Source organism: Beauveria bassiana (assembly GCF_000280675.1).
Source record: "Beauveria bassiana ARSEF 2860 unplaced genomic scaffold BBA_S00005, whole genome shotgun sequence".
Lineage (NCBI taxonomy): Eukaryota > Fungi > Ascomycota > Sordariomycetes > Hypocreales > Cordycipitaceae > Beauveria > Beauveria bassiana.
In genome coordinates, this window is record NW_007930840.1 from 1311487 (window position 1) to 1329763 (window position 18277).

The following is an 18277-nucleotide window of genomic DNA, read 5'->3' on the forward strand; positions in this document are numbered from 1 at the left end:
CTCTCCCTTCTTGTGCTTTCGTTACATGTCCAACACAGACACATTCTAATGCTTCTTTCACAACCCGTCTTCCCAGGCTGGCTGCTTTGTCATTGAGAACCCTCTCAAGCCCCTCTACCGCGGCGGATGCATGGGCGGCTCCCTCGGCGTCCCCATTGCCGTCTACGACCACGACATGGACGACGGCACCGACGGCCGGCCCGTCCCCGCCGGCACCTCGGGCGACCTCGTCGCCACCGCCGCCTTTCCCAACACGCCGCTCTACCTATGGAACGACGGCGGCGACGGCGCCACACCTCCCGGCCCCAAGTACAAGGCCGCCTACTATGAGCGCTTCAACCACGTCTGGGCCCAGGGCGACTTTTGCCAGGTGCACCCGCGGACCGGCGCCGTGCTCATGCAGGGCCGCTCCGACGGCGTGCTGAACCCGAGCGGCATCCGCTTCGGCAGCGCCGATATATATGCCGTCCTCGAGCGCCACTTTGCCGCGCACGTCGTCGACAGCCTCTGCGTCGGCCAGCGCAGGCCGACGGACCTTGACGAGCAGGTGGTGCTGTTTGTGCTGATGAAGACGCCGGGGGCCCTGAGCAGAGCCCTCGTGGCGGATATGCGTGCCACGATTGCGCGTGCTCTCACAAAGAGGCACGTGCCAAAGTACATTTTTGAAATTCCCGAGATTCCGGTATGTTTTGTTCTTCTTCCCTCCCCTTCAGAGGTGCATGGTTTTTCTTTTCTTCTTTTTCTTCTTTTTTTTCCCATTCTTGCTAATCAATCCCTGCTGGGACAGACGACTGTCAATGGCAAAAAGGTGGAATTGCCCATCAAGAAAATCATCTGCGGCAAGACGGTCAAGCCGAGCGGCACGCTGCTCAATCCAGAGAGCCTCGACTTCTTTTATCGGTTCCAAAAGATTGAAGACTTGGTAGAGCCGCAGGCCAAGCTGTAGCCCGGGGGGGGCGGGGGACGGGCTCAATAACACCACCCTGTACACATCTTGAAATGTGACGACTCGTTTATGGAAGCAATGATATTTTATACTATGAACAATACCTGATCAATCTTTTAAAAACTGATACAACTGTTTACGAATCGTAAAACTACAAAAACAAGCAGCGAGCAACCCTTTCCCTAAAGATATGTCACTCCCATCTACAAAGGGCCCGACCCTTTTTCAACCCTCTCTACTACTACATCCCAATCCTCTCCTCCTTCCTCGGCAGCTTCTCCGGAAACTTGCCCCCATTCACTCCATACCTCCATCCCAGATACCCCATCATGCCGCCCACGCTCCCCAACCCCGCCGCGCCCACCAGCCCCCTCCACCCCAGCACCAACACCGCCGGCGGCGGCGTCTTCTTCCTCGCCCCCGCCCCCGCCCCCGCCCCCGTCTTTGCCTTTGCCTTGACCATCACCAGCGCCGACGTCGCCGCCGCCGCGCCCATGCCGCCATATGTCCAGTCGTCCGTCTCCAGCTGTCCCTTGCTCTCCAGCAGCCGCCAGCTACGGTCCCGCCACTCAATGTCGTCTCGGCCCCACATCCGGACGACAAGCCCGACCCCCGCCACGCCCAGCGTGGCTAGGATGCTGCCCGCGCAGGACCGTAGCAGCCGCGCCGCAAAGGGCTGCTGCTGCTGCTGCTGCTGCTGCTCGATCTTGGGTCGTCGTAGCGCGGGGATTACGGTGCGCGCGCTGGTCGCGGCGACGCCGAGGAGCGTGCCGACGGTGACGGCGCGCGTGGCGACGTGTGTGGTGAGAATGGTTCGCGCGAGGGGCTGGTCCTCTGCGTAGGCTGTGTGCGGAAAGTATCGCGACATTGTTTTTATTTTGTCTTGTTTTTCCTGAGCCGAGGAGCTTTGTATGTTTTAGATAGCAAGCTTGTTAAAGGCCTGAGAAATGAGTCGTGTAGAGCAATGGGAAATCATACAGTCGAGCTGGAATCAAGAGCTCGCACTCATTCCCCGCTCCAGGAGCTTGCAAGCCTCATATGCTCTAGCCCTTGTGTTACTTGGAAGCTAACGACAAAGCTACCTAAGTAGGTAGGTATTCTTACATTGCTCAGGTGTGCCTCGCGATCACCCGCTAGACTGCGCCCAATCAGCGTCCAGTGGTTTCCAATTAGCGAGTCTGACCAGCCCAGCCTTGCTCTCCACAGCCTACAGGTAATACTTTTAGCGGGCTTGACCGGACCATGGGCTGTCTTATTACAGTACACAATCTGCCCATCCTGGTAGCCTCGCCCAATATTCCCTGCATACAGGACATGGTACTCCGTACGGAGGTCGCTTTCAAAAGTTATGTCAGGCGCCAGAACCAAGCCATTACTAGGGTCCCTAGAAGGTACCTTACGATACTCTCTCGCTGTACAAGGGGCGTACTGAAGCCATCACACACTGACCTAGCTACCTGGCTGTAGTAAGATTTTTGTGTTCTGTAATTTTATCTTGATCAAGGATTATGTATCGTATGTATTTACCCTGTAAAGATCCTTGTCAGATCCCTGTTTCTGGAATCATGGCAGACATAACTTTTGAAAGCGACATCCGTACACAGTATTGGATTGAAAATGTAATATTGATGCATTCATCAGATAAACATGCTATTTACCCGGCCAATCAACGCCCCATTATGCTGCTTTAAAAAAAATTGCGTTGCGACTCGCAATGTACCGCCGTTCAAGCCTGATTCCATCTTGTACGGTGCCGTTTCTATTCATCATCCGTCATGTCCATCATGCTTACACCCGCATCCCCATCGTCGTCGTCATCGTCCTCTAGCAGTGTCCTGCGCCTGTTGCCAAATGCGCGACCCTTGCCCTTGTCCATCATATTGCGGCCTGTCCGCCGGCCATTGATCTTATCCGAGGCCGAGGCCTTGCGCTGCTCCAGCTGCTGCTCCAAATAGAGCATTCCTTCGTCCTCCTCCTCCTCGGCGTCTTCGACCATGGACTCGTCCAGTGCCTTGTTGAGAAGCTCGGTAGCGATACTGTCTTGCGGGTTGATGGCGAGCGCTTCGTGCAGCACCACGACCGCGTCTTGTGGTCGGTTCAGCTCCAGCAGGATCAAGCCTTTGGCGCTAAAAATGGCTGCATCTTTGCCACCCATGCGCAGCACCTCGTCAAACTGCTCGAGTGCGTCTTTAAAGTGTCGCAAGCGTCGATACGAGTGTGCCAGGTTTGTTCTAGCCGCGATCCAGGCTGCCGGCTCGCTTCCGTTGTCTCCTGCTATTTCGAGAGCTGCCCGGAAGAATTGTACGGCATCCTTGGGTCGATCTTGGTGATATCTGACAATGCCCAGTTCGTTGAGTAGTAAAGGATCATTTTTGCACAGCCCATAGGCCGTCTTGAGGAATTCCTCCGCCAACGACATGTTGTTCAGAGCATGGTTTTGCATGCCCAAAAACACTTGCGGTAGATGTGTGCCCATAAACAGTCGCGCTGCCGTCGAGTAGGCAGAGATGGCCTGGTCGTGCTCGCCTTCGGCGGCAAAGGTGTGTGCAAACCCGATCCATGCTGGGCCAAAATGCGCATCCATCATGCTCGCCTTGCTGAAATAACGCCGTGCTTCCGCAACCTTGTCAATCGCAAAATAGTAGATGCCCACCGCCAGCCAAGTGCACGGCTCCTCGGGATGCGTATCTGCCAGATCGTGAGCCACCAGAAACAGCTCATTCTTCTTCTTGAGCTCAAAGAGGCACGCCAGGTGCACGGGGTATATGTTAAAGTTGTACTTGTCGTTCTCAATCACCGCCTTGGTCACCTCGAGGGCCTCACCATAGCGACACTGCGTGTACAATTGGTCCGCGCGGGCGAGCTGCAGGTCTGGATTCTCGCCCAGCTTGTAGTGTGTCGAGAGCGAATCGTACGCCGTTTGAAAAATGGTTGGATTTCTATACTTGGACAGCCGTGTCGTGTACAGCATCTTTGTGAACTCAGCCGCCTCCTGCGAGGCTGAGACGTCAGGCTCCGTCTGTATGGCGTCAAAGTTGAGGCTGTCGAGAAACTGCCACTCCTCGTCGGGCGAGAGCAGCGAGTTCTTCATTAGCTGCTGAAAGGCCTCGAAGCACTGGACGTCGATGCGCACCGCGTCCTTGTAGCACTCCTTGGCGCGGTCAAAGGCGTTTTGCTTGGCGTAGCAGATGCCGCGCAAGAAGCACATGGCCGCCTCGAAGCGCCGCGTCTTGGCCTCCTCGACCTCGTCGGCCTGCGCGGCCGCCTCGTCGCGCTTGCGCGTGCTCCGCTGCTGCGACTTACGCTTGTTGCTCTGCCCGTTGGCGATGAGGTGCGTCGGGTTCCGCTCGCCGAGGACCGCCAGGGCTTCTTCGAACCGCGACTGCTTGATGAGACAGTGTCCAGCGAGGTATCGGCACGACGCGTTTCGGTTGATGAGGTCCTGCTTGGCGAGGAAGGCGTGCGCGCGAGTATAATTGCCGGTAGCAAAGTGGACTTGGGCGAGCCAAAAAGCGTCTTCGTCGTCATCTGTTGGCACGGGATCAGCATACACGCTAACAAACAGTTCTCATGACTGCGCACTGGTCATGGCGAGCAGCTTGTCGCCGATAAAGATGGCCGAGTCGTGCTGCGCCTTGTTGAGGGCATCCTGCCGCCAGTCGCGCAGAAACTTCTCCATGGCTGAGGACGGCATTGCCAAATGACTCTTTGAAGGCAAGCGCTAGGGTACAGGCATATGGACACAAGTGGCGGCGATGGGCATCGTAGCCTCGATGCGGCAACAAACGTTGTGATGGAAGCTGTTTGTGACGCGCCGAGAACCGCGTCGCTGGTTGCTGTTGCTACAAGTGAAATCTACCCCACCACTCCCGCGCTGGTGGTGCAATAGACGACCAACGCCTGTAATTGTGAGCAATGTCTGGTTTTTTTTTTTCTGTAATCAAGATCAAAATGACCAAGACAAAACGGACTAGTAACAGCAATTGCTATTCAAAATAAGAAATAAAAAAGTAGAGGCGCTCGTTGCTCGTGTAGATCTCGTGTACTTCGAAGGTGCGACATCAGAACAAAGGGTAATAATCACTAGATAACATGAAAAGCACTTTTTTTTTTTACCGGACTTCAAGTTTTTCAACGAGAACTTACTTTTTGAACCATATTCACCTTTTTATAAAGTGCACCGTTTTTGCCCAATAGTTCTTTTCGCCTGCCCATCTCCAAATTCTACCGAAGTCCATGATGAAACGCCAATATTGGTGGTACAAAAAGCCGAGTTCGGAAAACAGTAGGGTTGTAAACAGAGTATTGTGAGCTGAGGTAAAATTCCCCGACGAATGACTCCCTGAACTTGTACAAGAACAATAAAAATGTCCCTCGGAAGAGCAGATTGTCAGATTCTTTTGCGACGAGGGAAGCTTTGGTTACACAAATCTGCCCGCGTTTTTGATGGCTTCTCTGTAGTGTCTGATCAAGGCACAGTCCAGCTAGAAAAAGCAAGATTCAGAACTATATGTATTCGCCATCATATCTAAGTAAGTCTATCCAAAGCTTGCGCCGCTGGCCTCTGAAACGCTGTTTATAAGTCAATGCTTCTCACGTCAACCAATATATACCCATCATGTCGTCTATGTCGCTTGCTCTATACATATACCAATCGCACATCTATTCTATCCAAATGTCAACCTCTACCCTCGAGCCCCGTTTTCTTGTCAAACTCGTCCATTCATGCCGAGTCCGGCTTGTCACCCTCTACTACATCATCTCCACAATCCACAGTGTCCATCCGCCCAATAATGTCCACGCGAAGCTGTGACTGCGTCTTGCACGCTTCCTCCACCTCCTTTGGGACGGGCTTCTCATCCTCTTCGCTCTCCATGACGATGAGATGCGTCAGCTTGCGGGCCATGATGCTCAGGTTCTGCAGCATCGCCACGAAGAGATCTGTGACCTCATCATCGGTGCCCAGCTGATTAAAGAACTCGAGGGTCTCGAGCTCAGGTGGCATGCCGACGGACGTAAGACGAGGTTTCTTTGACGAGTGGCCAAAGAGCTGATGGTCCCAATTGAGGCGAAGAGTCTTGAGCTTAGCGAATTGCCTCATGGAGAGAGCTCTTCGATCTCGGAGTAGGGGGTGATCCACAGTAATGGTTTCGAGAGAGTGGCATTGCGGCCCAATTGCAATGATGTAGTCTCTAATACTGTCTGACGTCTCCTCCAGGTCTGGACCCGGTTCTGGAGACTGTGTCATGACAAATTCGGTCAACCCTGCTGGGTGGTGCATCAGATCAAACAGGCCGTCATCGCTGATGTCGCAGTCAATCAAATGTAGTCTTTTGAGACCAGTCTGTTCGGGACGTTCTGGCAGGTCGAATGGCTTGTCGCCTAGACGGGCCTTTCGAATGACCAGTGTTTCCAGGGTAGGGTGGGCGAAGATGTGTATGTTCTCCTGTAGATCCCAAAATTGATCGTCGGGGCACTGATAAAAAAGGGTGCACGTTTGGAGGCAGGCCAAGTCGAATGGGCCATTGAAGAGCTGGCCGATACCGTGTAGCAAGGCCTCGGGAACCGCAATGTCCAGAGTGACAAGGTTGGACATTGTAGAGATTGTCCGGGACAGATTGTCAAAGGGCAGCGTCTTGTCGTATGAGTCCCTAGCACCATTGATTGGCAGCTTGGATACGACGTCAGAAAGTTGTGATGCTGGGTAGGCGAGCTTAATTTCATGAATAGCTGATCCGCGACGGGGTCTGCGGCTGAGAGATTGACCAAAAATGAGATGAAGCTCTGGTGTAAGGAAGCGAACCGTTTTGTAGAGAACAGCGTCGGCCAAGGTGTGGTAGCGACGATTCAAGCGGGAGACGCTGCAGATGTCGCTTTTGGAAATATCGGCAGTGGCCTCGAAGATCCGGACGATGACGGCGTTAGGCAATTTGGCCAGGAGATCGCCACCAAGACTGGACCTGCGCGCCCGCTCGGGGACTGTGACCGCAGCCATGCTGGCAGATGATGAAGGCAATGGCGAAGGCGATGGCGATGGCGACTGCGACTGCGACGTCGAGATGAGCTGATGGAACCACGAGATCGGGGAATGAGTAAAGGTGGAGATGGATGCCAGGATGATGGCAGAGGTGGAGCGCTTCCCCAGACAAGACGGGACCAAGTCTGTGCTAAAGAATATGATGCGAGAGTAGGCAATCAGACCGAGTATGGTGCTAGCGATGGTTAGACCATACAACCGGGAACTGGATAGAAACGACATGTTGAGAGGCGAGCTGATGTGGACGTTATCATGATGGAAAAGGGGGACAAGGAGTAAAGAATATGCGAGATGGAAAGGAAGAAATATATAGCCTTGCTGATGAGACGGTGTGGTGAAATCGAGGAAAAAGAGTTTCAGGATGTCTGGTGCAACTGTGCCACGAAGCAACGCCACGTCGGTCGAAATTGGCCTCGTGGCTGGGGCTAAAGGAGGTGCGACGTACCGCAGAGCCTCGTTGTCTGTATGTGTGGACTTGGGAGATTACATGGCAAGTAATGCAGCTTTTCAATATTCTGCTGTCCAACCCAATGATGTTCTTGGCATCATGCCGTCTTTTTCCAACTCCAAGTGACGTTCTAACTAAGGGCAAGGTAGGCGAGAATTTTGTGCCCGGTTAACATGGCTCACCACTTGCCACCCACCACTGACACCACATACAATTCACTTTTCCCCCTGAAGGACAGTGTGAGAGTACACCCACTGTACCTGCAGGTTGGTGCCTAAATTTAGCAGTGGCAACGCTAGAACTCTTCTCCAAGCCAAACACGTTTACGCGGCTCTAGCATTCGGATGTAGAGCAAGTTTTGGAAAAATACATAATAAAAGATAGTCGGATTTCGGAGAAATAGGGAATTACTGGAGTCCAGATTTTACTCGGCAAAGAATGCTCTCAGGCATATTTTTTTTTGTAAAAAAAAAACAGCAATACCATCGAAGAGACCCGCATCTGCCCAAAACAACCAATACCAGGCGCCACATTGCTGTTAGCCAGGCAATCATCAAGACTCAACAGGCAAATAGCTCCGAAGACGGCCAAAAAGTTTAGCTCTTTATATTCTTGTCTTTCGCCATCCAACTCTCCATCTGTCACCACACTCAATTGCTTCTGTCCAGCGATAATTACGACTTACGAACTGAACAACATATATACATATTCCCGAATACATCCTGCGACACACGCAATGGCCTCACCCGCCACCCCCCGCTGGGCTGCCCTCGCCCGCGACACGAACGAGACCAAGATTCAGCTCGCCCTCAACATTGACGGCGGCGCATTCCCTCCCGACACCGACGCTCGCCTTTTCAAGTCCGAAGATGCGCACGCCTCCCAGAGCAGCAAGTCGCAAACCATTGCCCTCAACACGGGTATCGGCTTCCTCGACCACATGCTGCACGCCCTAGCCAAGCACGCCGGCTGGAGCCTGGCCATCAACTGCCAGGGCGATTTGCACAGTACGCCCATGTCCAAGCTGATACGACACAATTTCATTTATACTGACTTGACGCCCAGTCGACGACCATCACACGGCCGAAGACGTCTGCATCGCCCTCGGCACCGCCTACAAAAAAGCCCTCGGCACCCCGATCGGCGTCGCGCGCTTCGGGTACGCCTACGCGCCCCTCGATGAGGCCCTTTCCCGCGCAGTCGTAGATCTCTCCAACCGTCCATATGCCGTCATCGATCTTGGCCTCAAGCGCGAGTTTCTCGGCCAGCTGAGCTGCGAAATGGTCCCTCACTGCTTCGAGAGCTTTGCCCAGGCCGCGCACATTACCCTCCACGTCCATTGTCTTCACGGATTCAACGACCACCACCGCGCCGAGAGCGCTTTCAAAGCCATGGCTGTTGCCATTCGTCAAGCTGCGTCGCATGTCAAGGGCAAGGAGGGTGAAGTGCCGAGTACAAAGGGCACTTTGAGCGCATGAAGGTAGTGTGTGAGTTTGATTTTTGCATAAAAAGAATATGGAGCGGCGTTTTTTGACCTTGATAAACTTTGTGGGATTTTTAACCTTTAGAAGACTGCAACAATTGTCGATAGCTTCTCTCTCAATCAACTACTGATAGATTTGTTCGGCTCCGTTCCAGAGCGACACAGCGAGACTTATTCTATAGCCGCGTGTAGAAAGTAAGCAGCAGCAGTCACAGTCGGGTGTATGATTTCATCTTCTTCATTTCCTCTCTTTTATTCTTTTTTTCGAATTTACCTGTTCGAGAAACAATGCAATTCATTGTAGTCGCTCAAAGGAATATTGAATACATGCACCCCGCCAAAGTGGGGGAACACAGTCGCGCACCATTAATTAGGCTGGCCACATCTACTTTTCGGCCCTTGCAAGTGACTCAGACGACTAATTTCACATCTGCATCTTCAAAACAGCTACCTGACCCAACGCGAAAAGGCCAGATCGACGACGTATTACTTTCGACCGATATATCTCTCATAGACGAACCATACGCTATTCTCACACGAAAAACCATCCTCTACCAATTGGCATCTGCGCAAAAAGCAAACTTTCTGCAACCCTACGATACCTCACACGCCCGACGAAGCAGCACCTCGCGTCTCCAGCACCGCTCATCCCTCACATGTCGACAGAAGGGGCTAAGCCTGCCGCAGGTGCAGGCGACGCGGCTGGCGCGTCGAAACCGCAGCAGAATGGCCAGGCCAAAGGTGCGCCCGCCGCCGCCGCCGCCGCCGCGCCCACGGGCGAGAAGAAGCTATCCGGCGCTGAGCTGAAGAAGAAGGCCAAGGAGGAAAAGGCCGCGCGACGGCTGCAGGCCAAGGCCGTGCAGACGGCCGCCGCGCCACCAGGCGCTGCCGCTGCCGCTGCTCTCGCCGCTGCCGCCAAGGGCAAGGGCAAGCAGGACGGCGGCAGCGGTGCAGGCCCCCATGGAAGCAAAACGGCGCCCAAGACGGTGGCGGAGGCGCCCCCCAAGCCCAAGGCGACGGTGCCCGAGTGCTTTAGCCACCTATCCATGGCCAAGCGCATGAATATTACACAGGCAGACAAGGATGTGCACCCGGTCATCCTTCAGCTAGGCCAGCAGATGAGCACATTCGCCATTTCTGACAGCATCACAAGGGCAGAAGCCACACTGCTCGCGTTTAAAAAGGTAGTATTCCCCTTTCACTACAGCACAACCTCGATGAAACGGTGACGTCTTTGCTAAAGCTTGCTCAAAGGTCATTGAATCCTACACAACTCCCCATGGCGCCACACTCTCCCGCCACTTCACATCCGTCGTGCTCAAGAATCAGATTGATTACCTGACGGCGTGCCGCCCCATGTGCTTCTCCATGGGCAACGCCATTCGGTGGCTTAAGCTGCAAATCTCAAAGATTGACATTGACCTGCCCGACGCCGACGCGAAGAAGGCGCTATGCGAGGCCATTGACACGTACGTCAACGAGCGCATCACGCTCGCCGACATGGTCATTGTGAAGACGGCCGCCGACATGCTTACCGACGACGACGTCGTCGTCACCTACGGGCGGCACCACCTCGTCGAGCGCGCGCTGCTGCGCGCCCGCGCCGACGGCCGCCGCTTCCGCGTCATCATCGTCGACGACCCCTTTGAGCGCGTCGGCCTCGCCCACGCGCAGCGCCTCTCGGCCGCCGGCATCCCCGTCGCCTACTCGCACGATCTCGGCGCGCTGCGCACGAACCTGCAGGGTGCCACGTGCGTGCTCGTCGCCGCCGAGGCCATGTTCAGCAACGGCGCCGTCTACGCGCGCGCCGGCACGTGCGACATTGCCACGGTCGCGCGCGACCTCTGCCTGCGCGTCGTCGCCCTCTGCGAGAGCATCAACTTTACCGAGCGCGTCTCGGCCGACTCGCTCACCTACAACGAGATTGACCCGGAGCGCAACTCGAGCGATGCGTTTCGCCTGCTGTTTGACACGACGACGGACAAGTTCATCTCCATGGTGGTCACGGAGCTCGGCAACAGCTCGGCCAAGTCGGTGCCGGCGATTCTGAGGAAGCTAGAGGAGCTTTGAAGCATATTTTTGGTTGCTTTATTTTGCGTGGAGTTGGACGCTTTGGACCCCCACGTAGGAGGAAGTTGTATAGACAGAAGCTCAAGCATTGATCAACATGTATACCCACAAGCTACAAGTGTGCTTTATTTACCGTGCGTGGGGAGGACAGAAATGGAACAGATTGAGTGAACAAACCAATTGTAGGTCAGTTCTGATGGATTAATTATCCTCAGCTGCCATCAATTCGAAAAATAAACCCAATCGGTGATATGTACAGATTTCGCCCTCACTAGCTCTTTCAGCATCCACGGTTAACACCATAATTTTGTACAAGTGCCTTCTAAATGTCCATCATCGCTTTCACTCGCTCCTCTCTCGGAGTCCATTTCTACCTCTCCCGAGTCGTCTCGCGGTATCGCCGCAGTCGATTGCATCATTGTTTCGACGGGCACCATCTTCATTTCTTTGCTTCCTGTCTCACTGGATATAATCGCCCCTCACTCGGCCGCCGCCGCCGCCGCCTCCCGCTCCGCGTGGCGGGCGCGCTTCTGCAGCAAAAACGCCTTGCGCTCGCTCAGCACCTTGGACTGGCGGTCGTCGACGCCCTGCAGCCAGTAGCCGAAGCTGGCGCCGCCGAGGGCGTACACGGGGTAAGCCCACAGCGATGAGCGGTTGAAGAAGGGACGCATCTCGATGCCGACCTGCCAGAAGCGGACGGCAAGGCCTGTCGTGAACACAGGTTAGTAAAGAAGAAAGAAAAAAAAAAGCGAGAATCTCTCGAAAACCCCTCGTTGGTCGTGGTTGTGGAAGAATCAGTCGAGGCCCCTTTGGTGGTAGCCGCCGCTGGGGCCAGACTGTTTGAAGATGGTCACCACAGCCACCGCGGCTACTGGTGATGCTCAACAGACAAGGCCCTCTAGCCCACCGATTCTGTCTCCCGACAAATATCCAAATATCCAGCAGTGCACGTAGTGAGTAAAAACGCAAGCGACGTACCGAAGCAGCTCCAGAATGCGATGCGGTGGACCATGCTGGGCAATTGGCTCGACTCGATTCGGCGGGAAAATGAAATTGGCGGTGTCGAAAGCAAAACGTTGCTCTTTGGTGCAAGGTTGGTCGAGGGCGCTTCTCGGGAGCAGAAGAGGACGAGCAATTGGTTCAATCGAGTCGGATGCAGATACCCATTCAGGTGAGGTTCTTGGGGCATAAGACTAAACAGCTCGTCGCTGATTGGATCACGTGGAGAGGCACGTGACGCCTTCGATATCAAGACTTGGGTTTGGCCATGAAATGGGTTTGACATGAAAAAATACTGCTAAAGGCGAGTTTGGTTCAAATTTTGAGAAAGAATTTGATTGTTCTTTCTTTATTTAACAAATACCCCATGTTGTCGCGCAATTACTAGCTGCGTTTTTGCGCCTCATCCATCCTTCGGATGCAGGCTCTAACTTAGACGGGAACTTCATGGCAGCACGCCATTGCAACAAAAACCCATGCGCACATGCTATGTATTGTAGGGGAGTATCTAACACACGCTTTTAAAGATTCAAAAACATCACAAAAGGTCTTAAACATACACTGATATTGGTACACATACCCATAACCGTCTATTGTCCCCCTTGCGTCCACTGCGAAACCTGCGCCACCATGCGTCCCATGTACTGCTGGATAAATGATTCGGTATAGTAGCTATGATTCGAATTGTGCACCGCCACCAGATTGTGCGCCAGCTCGTGCGCAATCACCACCCACCACCATGTCGCCGCGTCCGCCCAGCCCGCACCGGCTTCCCCCTCGCCGACTTGCGCCGCGTGCAGCTGCAAAAAGAAGCGCAGGTTGCAAAAGATGCTGCCTCCCGTGTTGAAGGCAATCGTATTGCCGCGCTCATCATAGTACATGTGCAGCACCGTCGACGAGAGCCCGTAAATGCGGCCCACATCCACCAGCAAATTGGCAAAGGCGTTGACGGCGCCGCGGTGGCTCGACAGGAACTGCCGCGGGTCGACCGACAGGTGGCGCGCCGCGTAAATTTTGAGCCCGTTGGGCGCGTTGGACACGTGCTGAATGTCCTTGGCCGAATTCTCGTCGCAGTAGGTCGCCTGCTCCTTGACTTCTTTGACATCGGGCTGCGAAAAGACAGAGTTTGAGCCATGGGCACGGGTGGCGTTTATTGCGTTGGCAAGGTTCTCTTGCACCACGGATGGGCTGGTGACTTTGCCGGTATCGAGCCCATCATTAGAGCTTCCTTGCAGTCCCTTTTGCCTTTCTCTTTGCTCTGTCTCCGCGTATGGTGGTGGCGATTCCTCTGAGGGAGAATCAAAGCCTAGCCGTTTTGTCAAATTGGAAAACAAACCCCTGCTCTTTCTCCCATTGTTATGTGACTCTGGAGGATTATCGTCCGGTGAAGACCACGCGCCAGGAAGTGTCTGCTTGGGCTGAGCTGGAGTGGCTGGAGCGGCTGGTAAAGCTGGAACATTGGGGACAGCACGGGCAGCCTCAGCTGCCTTCGGCTCCGGTATCATGCCTTGGTTAGCCATGTTGGCCATGTTGACCTCTTGCTCCTTCCTTCGCGTTTGCTCCTCCTCAAGCGCCTTGCGCTTCTCTTCTTCCGCCATCCTAGCCTCCGCCGCTTTGACACGAAGAATCCGGTCCACGTTGTAGCCTCTGTCCCGCAGGGCATACAGGTCGAGTGTTAGAAACGGTTCAAAGAAGAGGTACGCTTGCTGATTTGGGCGTTTCAGCAACATCTGACAAATGGCTTGTCCAACTTGGTACATGTCGGGCTTCACACTATCTGTGACATAGAGGATCCACGATCCATTGTTGTGAGACCCAGCTGCAGAGCGACGCTCGGCGTGCGACTGACTCTGCCCTTTGAGTGTTCTTCGCAGCGCAACAGAGCGGACAACTTCGACGACGAGATTCGAGTCCAGCCACTTCGCGTCGTTTTTGATAAAGTCTCGTCGGTAGTGGGCGTACTCGTACAAAAAAATCTTGGTTCTTTCGATTACGTGCTTTCGCAAGCCCTGGCCAATGGTGTCTCTAGTGGCACGACCACCGATACGAAGATCCTCTTCGACCATTGTGCTTAGCCTGCGTGCACCAAGCTGAACGTAGAAATCCTCAAGCAGATCCTCTTCAGGGGCACAAATGATATGATCTTTGAATAGGCGGTAGCTGACGATATCATCCAACACAACAACTTGGCTGGCAGTTGCAAGCTGATATTGCTTCACGGGCTCGACTTCATCTTCGAAATCAATGAGATTGCCCTTTGTCGTTGCAACTTCCTTGTAAGCCGGCAAGAATCGGGAAGTCTGCATCCGTTTCCATAATGCCTTGTCACGTTGTAAGATATGGCTCTCCTCCGCAAGGGATTTGAGAAGATTTAAGTACTTGTCGATGCCGTCGAGAGCGGACAGTAGCCGTGCCGGTTCGCTGCACGCCATTTCTGCGACTTCCTTCTTCGTTGGCTCACTTCGAGCACCACACTTGAATAAGAACGCATTTGCATCATTCCCAAAGTCTACAAAGTCAAATATGGCATCGTATGTCGGCGAGCTGCCAAGATATGTTCGAGACGGCGGGATGAAAGTAATGCTCTGTCCGCCCTTCTCCTTTACGCCGCCACTATTCGACCGAGAAATGGGTACAATAGGGGCGTTACAAAGTCTCAGTACAATCTTGTCGCCTAGCTCGCTCAGGCGGGATGCAAAGTATCCAAAAAGCCTAACTGCTGACTGGTGGTCCTGAGGCGGGTACGCAAGGAGGCGACTGACACACTCAAGCATTGGCGGATCTCTTGCGACGCCAAATTTGTTGGCGTGGTCATGTAAATCAGGTCTCAACACGGAGAAGCCGAGCACAGTGACACGTGGATTTGTGAAGCAGGCCGGGGGCATGACAAGCTCGTTGCTGTCTTTCAAGGGAAGAATCCGTTTGCGGCAGGCGCTCATATCGAAAGCGCCGTACATGTTGAGATGATGATTGGTGATGAAGTATGTCATTGCATTTGCCCGCAACGCTGAATCTTTGGAAGCCATCATCTCCACCAACTCGGGGACGGAAGGAAACGTTCGGAGACCCAAATTCTTCAAGAATAGCGCTTCGGCACTGTTACTGCGATAGCTACCAGGAGGTCCAGGCCACTGCAGTATGGGCAGTTTGAGCGCGCGCAGAGTCTCTTGCGGCTCGAACAGCTCACAGGCCTTGAACAATGCATCGGTACCTTTTGTTGGCTCCATACCCTTCGGTCCAGCTTCTGCGGGGCAAATCTTTGACTCCTTGAGCTTCTTCATGTCCGCAGAGGGAATATCAGTCTGAACCGAGGTGAGATACTTGATTAGCTCCATATGGCTCCATTTCTGCTTGCCTCCCTTTTCTGAGGTATTTAGCAGCCGAGTGAAGATTGTCTCCAAGTCGAGTGTTTTGCGCACCCCAATGGCTACCAAGAACTTTTCCTTGACCTTTTCACAACCCTGAATGACTGGCAAGTCATCGAACAATTTGACAGTTGTAAAGAATGCCTCTGTAGGATATTTCATGCCCAACTTTGTTGGCATGATTGTTCTGTTCTGCAACAAAGTGGTAACTGTGCTGCGGCTCCCGTTGCTCAATGTATCCCAATTCTTGGACAGAACGGTCAATACTTGGACAGCAAATTTGGCAGACTTGGTGAAGTTCTCCTCTTCGGTTCGACTGTTTGTGCTTTCAATGAGAAATCTCAACCAAGGTACAATCTCCAGAGGCTCCCACCCCAAAGCCTGGAGTTCAGAAACGCTTGAGTTAACAATGAAGGAGAATGGTATCGTGTTAGGCGGTATTGGCATGTTGGCGGGTATGCGTGCCAAGCTATGATAGTTGGTGATGCTGCCCAATGCTATCACTTCGCCACTGTCAGCTTCCTCATTCACCACGGCAACGGCGACCTCGAGCAAAGCGGAGCGACTGCCGGCATCCAGCTCTCCAGCCACGGTCTTTTTGCCCAGCCAAGTGATCAAGCTGATAACTTGAGCCTTGCTCAAGGCCTTGACCTCTAGCTCTTTCTTGATATCGCCGATATTGATGGGCATAAGCAGTCCAAAATCAACGAGCTTCTTGACGAACGGAGCGTCAGACATTTGTTTTGGCACTACTGGAATGCTATCAACAAAGGAATTGAGCTCTTCGATCCCCAAGCGAACCTGCAATGTTTGCAAGACTCCTCGTGTTGAGTACATTTCGATGGTGGCCTTTGTGAAGCAGGTCCAGAAAGACTCCTCCATGATCTGACCGACTTGTGAGCTAGGAGTGGAATCTGCAAATGAGTACGTGCTGAGGATGTGGAGCGCTTCTGGCATATATCTGGAAATAATTGCCTGTGTAATTTTAGCACCTTGCTCGACGCTGCCAACGACTTTTTTATGCAAGTCGGCCATTTCATTGGCAAATGCCAGTCGTACAATGATGCCGGCGGCTCTCAAAAGTTCAATATTCCACGTGCGCACCCATCTCGCATTCAAATCAATTGCTTCACGCTCAACTGTAGGGATGACAGACGGAGCAGACAAGTGCATTCCAGCTCCCGTAGTCTGCATGGTGGGAAAGCCAATAAAGATGCGTCCACCAGGTTTCTTGTTAGGCAGGACTGAAGCAAAGACGTCGGTAGCGGTGCCGGTGCCGTCTTGCAATGACGCTTCTTGCGAGGCAGCGGCTTCGTCGAACGAAGCAGTTAGAATTGACACCCTGGTCTTGCCTGGAGGCGGCTTTTTCGTAGCTCGTTCCAGCTCAGAAGCAAATGCAGAAGAGACGCTCGTCTGGATATTGGCGGAGGTAGCACGAAGGAATATGGAAGAGGTATTAACTTTCGTGACATCTTCGGAAATGATATTTTGCGCCTTATTTTCCTCTGCCGCTGCCTTGGACTTTGCGCCGGAAGCATTTGCTGCCAAACGAGAAAAGAACGAACGTAATGAAGATGATTCAGTCGAGTTGGAAGAGTCGGCAGCCTTAGTAGCAGCCGCACTTTGTGGTTTCCAGCCAATAACACTCATAAAGGATGCATCAATCTGCGTGCTGGTTCTGTCAACCCCAACCACCTTCATCAGCCCCTCCTTGGTCTTTGGCACAAGATCTCTGGGTAAGCTGAGCTCGACAACAGGCGAAGTCTTCTTCTTGAGAGAAAGGATTGTGTAGTCGTCGATTTTGAATTCTACATGTTCCAATGCAACAAATGTCAAACTCGTAGCCAGAAATTGGCCAACCGATAACAGGTTTGGCATAGGCGTCGTGGTATTTCTATAGTCGAGAACAAAGGTCGTGAATTTGCTGGCTTGCGCTTCGGGCAACTTGGACTTTTTGGTGAAGAGTGAGTTTCCTTTCCAGTAAAAGGCCATGGCCTCGTTCCCGGAGCTGACAAATGGCTCTTCACAGTCGGCAAACACGCTGTAGAAGCCGACACCAAACGCGCCGATTTTGGTCTCGTCTGGGTTTCCCTCGGCAATTCTCTTCAAACGCCCCCAGTCTCTTTGAGTAAAGGACTGGCCATCGTTTTGGACGACAAGTCGTCGCAGTGTGTGGTTTGCCACGACGTGTTTCAGCTGGTCTGATCGGTCGGTCGTGTTCGGCATGGGGACACTTGTCGAGGGCAGCGTTTCCCAAGTCACGGTGACAGATGTGGCCTGCGCGTCTGCGGCGTTCTGTATCAGTTCTCGCAGCGTCGTCCATTCTCCAGAATAGCGCGCCAAAACCTTGTCGATCAAGGCTCTGGTGTCGACGGTGACGGCCTCTTCGTCTTCTGCGTTGCGCAGGGCGGCCGCTCGTAAATTTGAATAATCCATTTCGCTGGGGTATGCATGCAAGAACAAGAAAAAGAAGAAGACCGCTTCAAATGCTCATTGTATGTGATATGTTGAGAGGAATGGCCGGGGGAACAGGCAGCATTGATGACGGGGTTCGTTGGAGGTTCAATGTGGCGAAGTGCTAGTCGCGCCAGGGCGTCGGACGTCGGGCGTAAAAGAACAGGGAGGCAAAATTCGTAGCTGAGCGAGCCAGTGATGAGAATGACAGAATGTAAGGCTGAGGCGAAGATTAGCAGAAATTTGCCTCGTCTCCGAAACGCCGTGAATAGGCAGATGCTGACGCGAGGCGGACTCGATCTGTCCCACGGGGTTCTAAGGTATACCGTATGAGAGAGCCAAGCCGCCGACAGGTCCCACTGTAGGTCTGTGACACAGCGCGCCTGACGTTTTAGCACAAGGTCGTACATCGTCGTCACTTTTTCAGCGTCTAGGCCTAATTTACATTTGTTTCTATTTTCGTAGTCAATATCAA

General features: G+C 53.3%; 8 protein-coding genes across 8 annotated transcripts in view; 3 read left to right on the forward strand and 5 right to left on the reverse strand.

The window, feature by feature from the left end:
• BBA_02684 (acetoacetate-CoA ligase) overlaps positions 1-946 on the forward strand; it is a gene marked incomplete at both ends in the record, with an annotated part of 2654 nt that extends 1708 nt beyond the window's left edge. Inside the window, 2 exons of the mRNA XM_008597781.1 lie at positions 77-682; positions 788-946. Of these exons, the coding sequence (XP_008596003.1) occupies positions 77-682; positions 788-946 (765 nt within the window). The remainder of the gene's footprint in view (positions 1-76; positions 683-787) is intronic.
• Positions 947-1187: 241 nt separating this feature from the next.
• Positions 1188-1814, reverse strand: BBA_02685 (uncharacterized protein; the record flags this gene model as incomplete). The annotated part of the gene is made up of 1 exon (XM_008597782.1): positions 1188-1814. The coding sequence occupies one exon, from the start codon at positions 1812-1814 to the stop codon at positions 1188-1190; it is 627 nt and encodes a 208-aa protein (XP_008596004.1).
• Positions 1815-2705: 891 nt separating this feature from the next.
• Positions 2706-4640, reverse strand: BBA_02686 (tetratricopeptide-like protein; the record flags this gene model as incomplete). Its single annotated transcript, XM_008597783.1, has 2 exons — positions 2706-4474; positions 4529-4640. 2 exons carry the CDS (start codon positions 4638-4640, stop codon positions 2706-2708), a joined length of 1881 nt encoding a protein of 626 aa, XP_008596005.1.
• A 1029-nt stretch (positions 4641-5669) lies between these two features.
• On the reverse strand, positions 5670-7205 carry BBA_02687 (F-box domain-containing protein; the record flags this gene model as incomplete). Its single annotated transcript, XM_008597784.1, has 1 exon — positions 5670-7205. The coding sequence occupies one exon, from the start codon at positions 7203-7205 to the stop codon at positions 5670-5672; it is 1536 nt and encodes a 511-aa protein (XP_008596006.1).
• Positions 7206-8167: 962 nt separating this feature from the next.
• On the forward strand, positions 8168-8909 carry BBA_02688 (imidazoleglycerol-phosphate dehydratase; the record flags this gene model as incomplete). The annotated part of the gene is made up of 2 exons (XM_008597785.1): positions 8168-8438; positions 8497-8909. 2 exons carry the CDS (start codon positions 8168-8170, stop codon positions 8907-8909), a joined length of 684 nt encoding a protein of 227 aa, XP_008596007.1.
• Positions 8910-9570: 661 nt separating this feature from the next.
• On the forward strand, positions 9571-10984 carry BBA_02689 (initiation factor 2 subunit family protein; the record flags this gene model as incomplete). The annotated part of the gene is made up of 2 exons (XM_008597786.1): positions 9571-10098; positions 10169-10984. The coding sequence occupies 2 exons, from the start codon at positions 9571-9573 to the stop codon at positions 10982-10984; spliced, it is 1344 nt and encodes a 447-aa protein (XP_008596008.1).
• A 479-nt stretch (positions 10985-11463) lies between these two features.
• Positions 11464-11996, reverse strand: BBA_02690 (NADH2 dehydrogenase subunit 14K; the record flags this gene model as incomplete). The annotated part of the gene is made up of 2 exons (XM_008597787.1): positions 11464-11690; positions 11963-11996. The coding sequence occupies 2 exons, from the start codon at positions 11994-11996 to the stop codon at positions 11464-11466; spliced, it is 261 nt and encodes an 86-aa protein (XP_008596009.1).
• Positions 11997-12573: 577 nt separating this feature from the next.
• On the reverse strand, positions 12574-17784 carry BBA_02691 (HATPase domain-containing protein; the record flags this gene model as incomplete). Its single annotated transcript, XM_008597788.1, has 1 exon — positions 12574-17784. The coding sequence occupies one exon, from the start codon at positions 17782-17784 to the stop codon at positions 12574-12576; it is 5211 nt and encodes a 1736-aa protein (XP_008596010.1).
• Between the last annotated feature and the right edge of the window lie 493 nt (positions 17785-18277).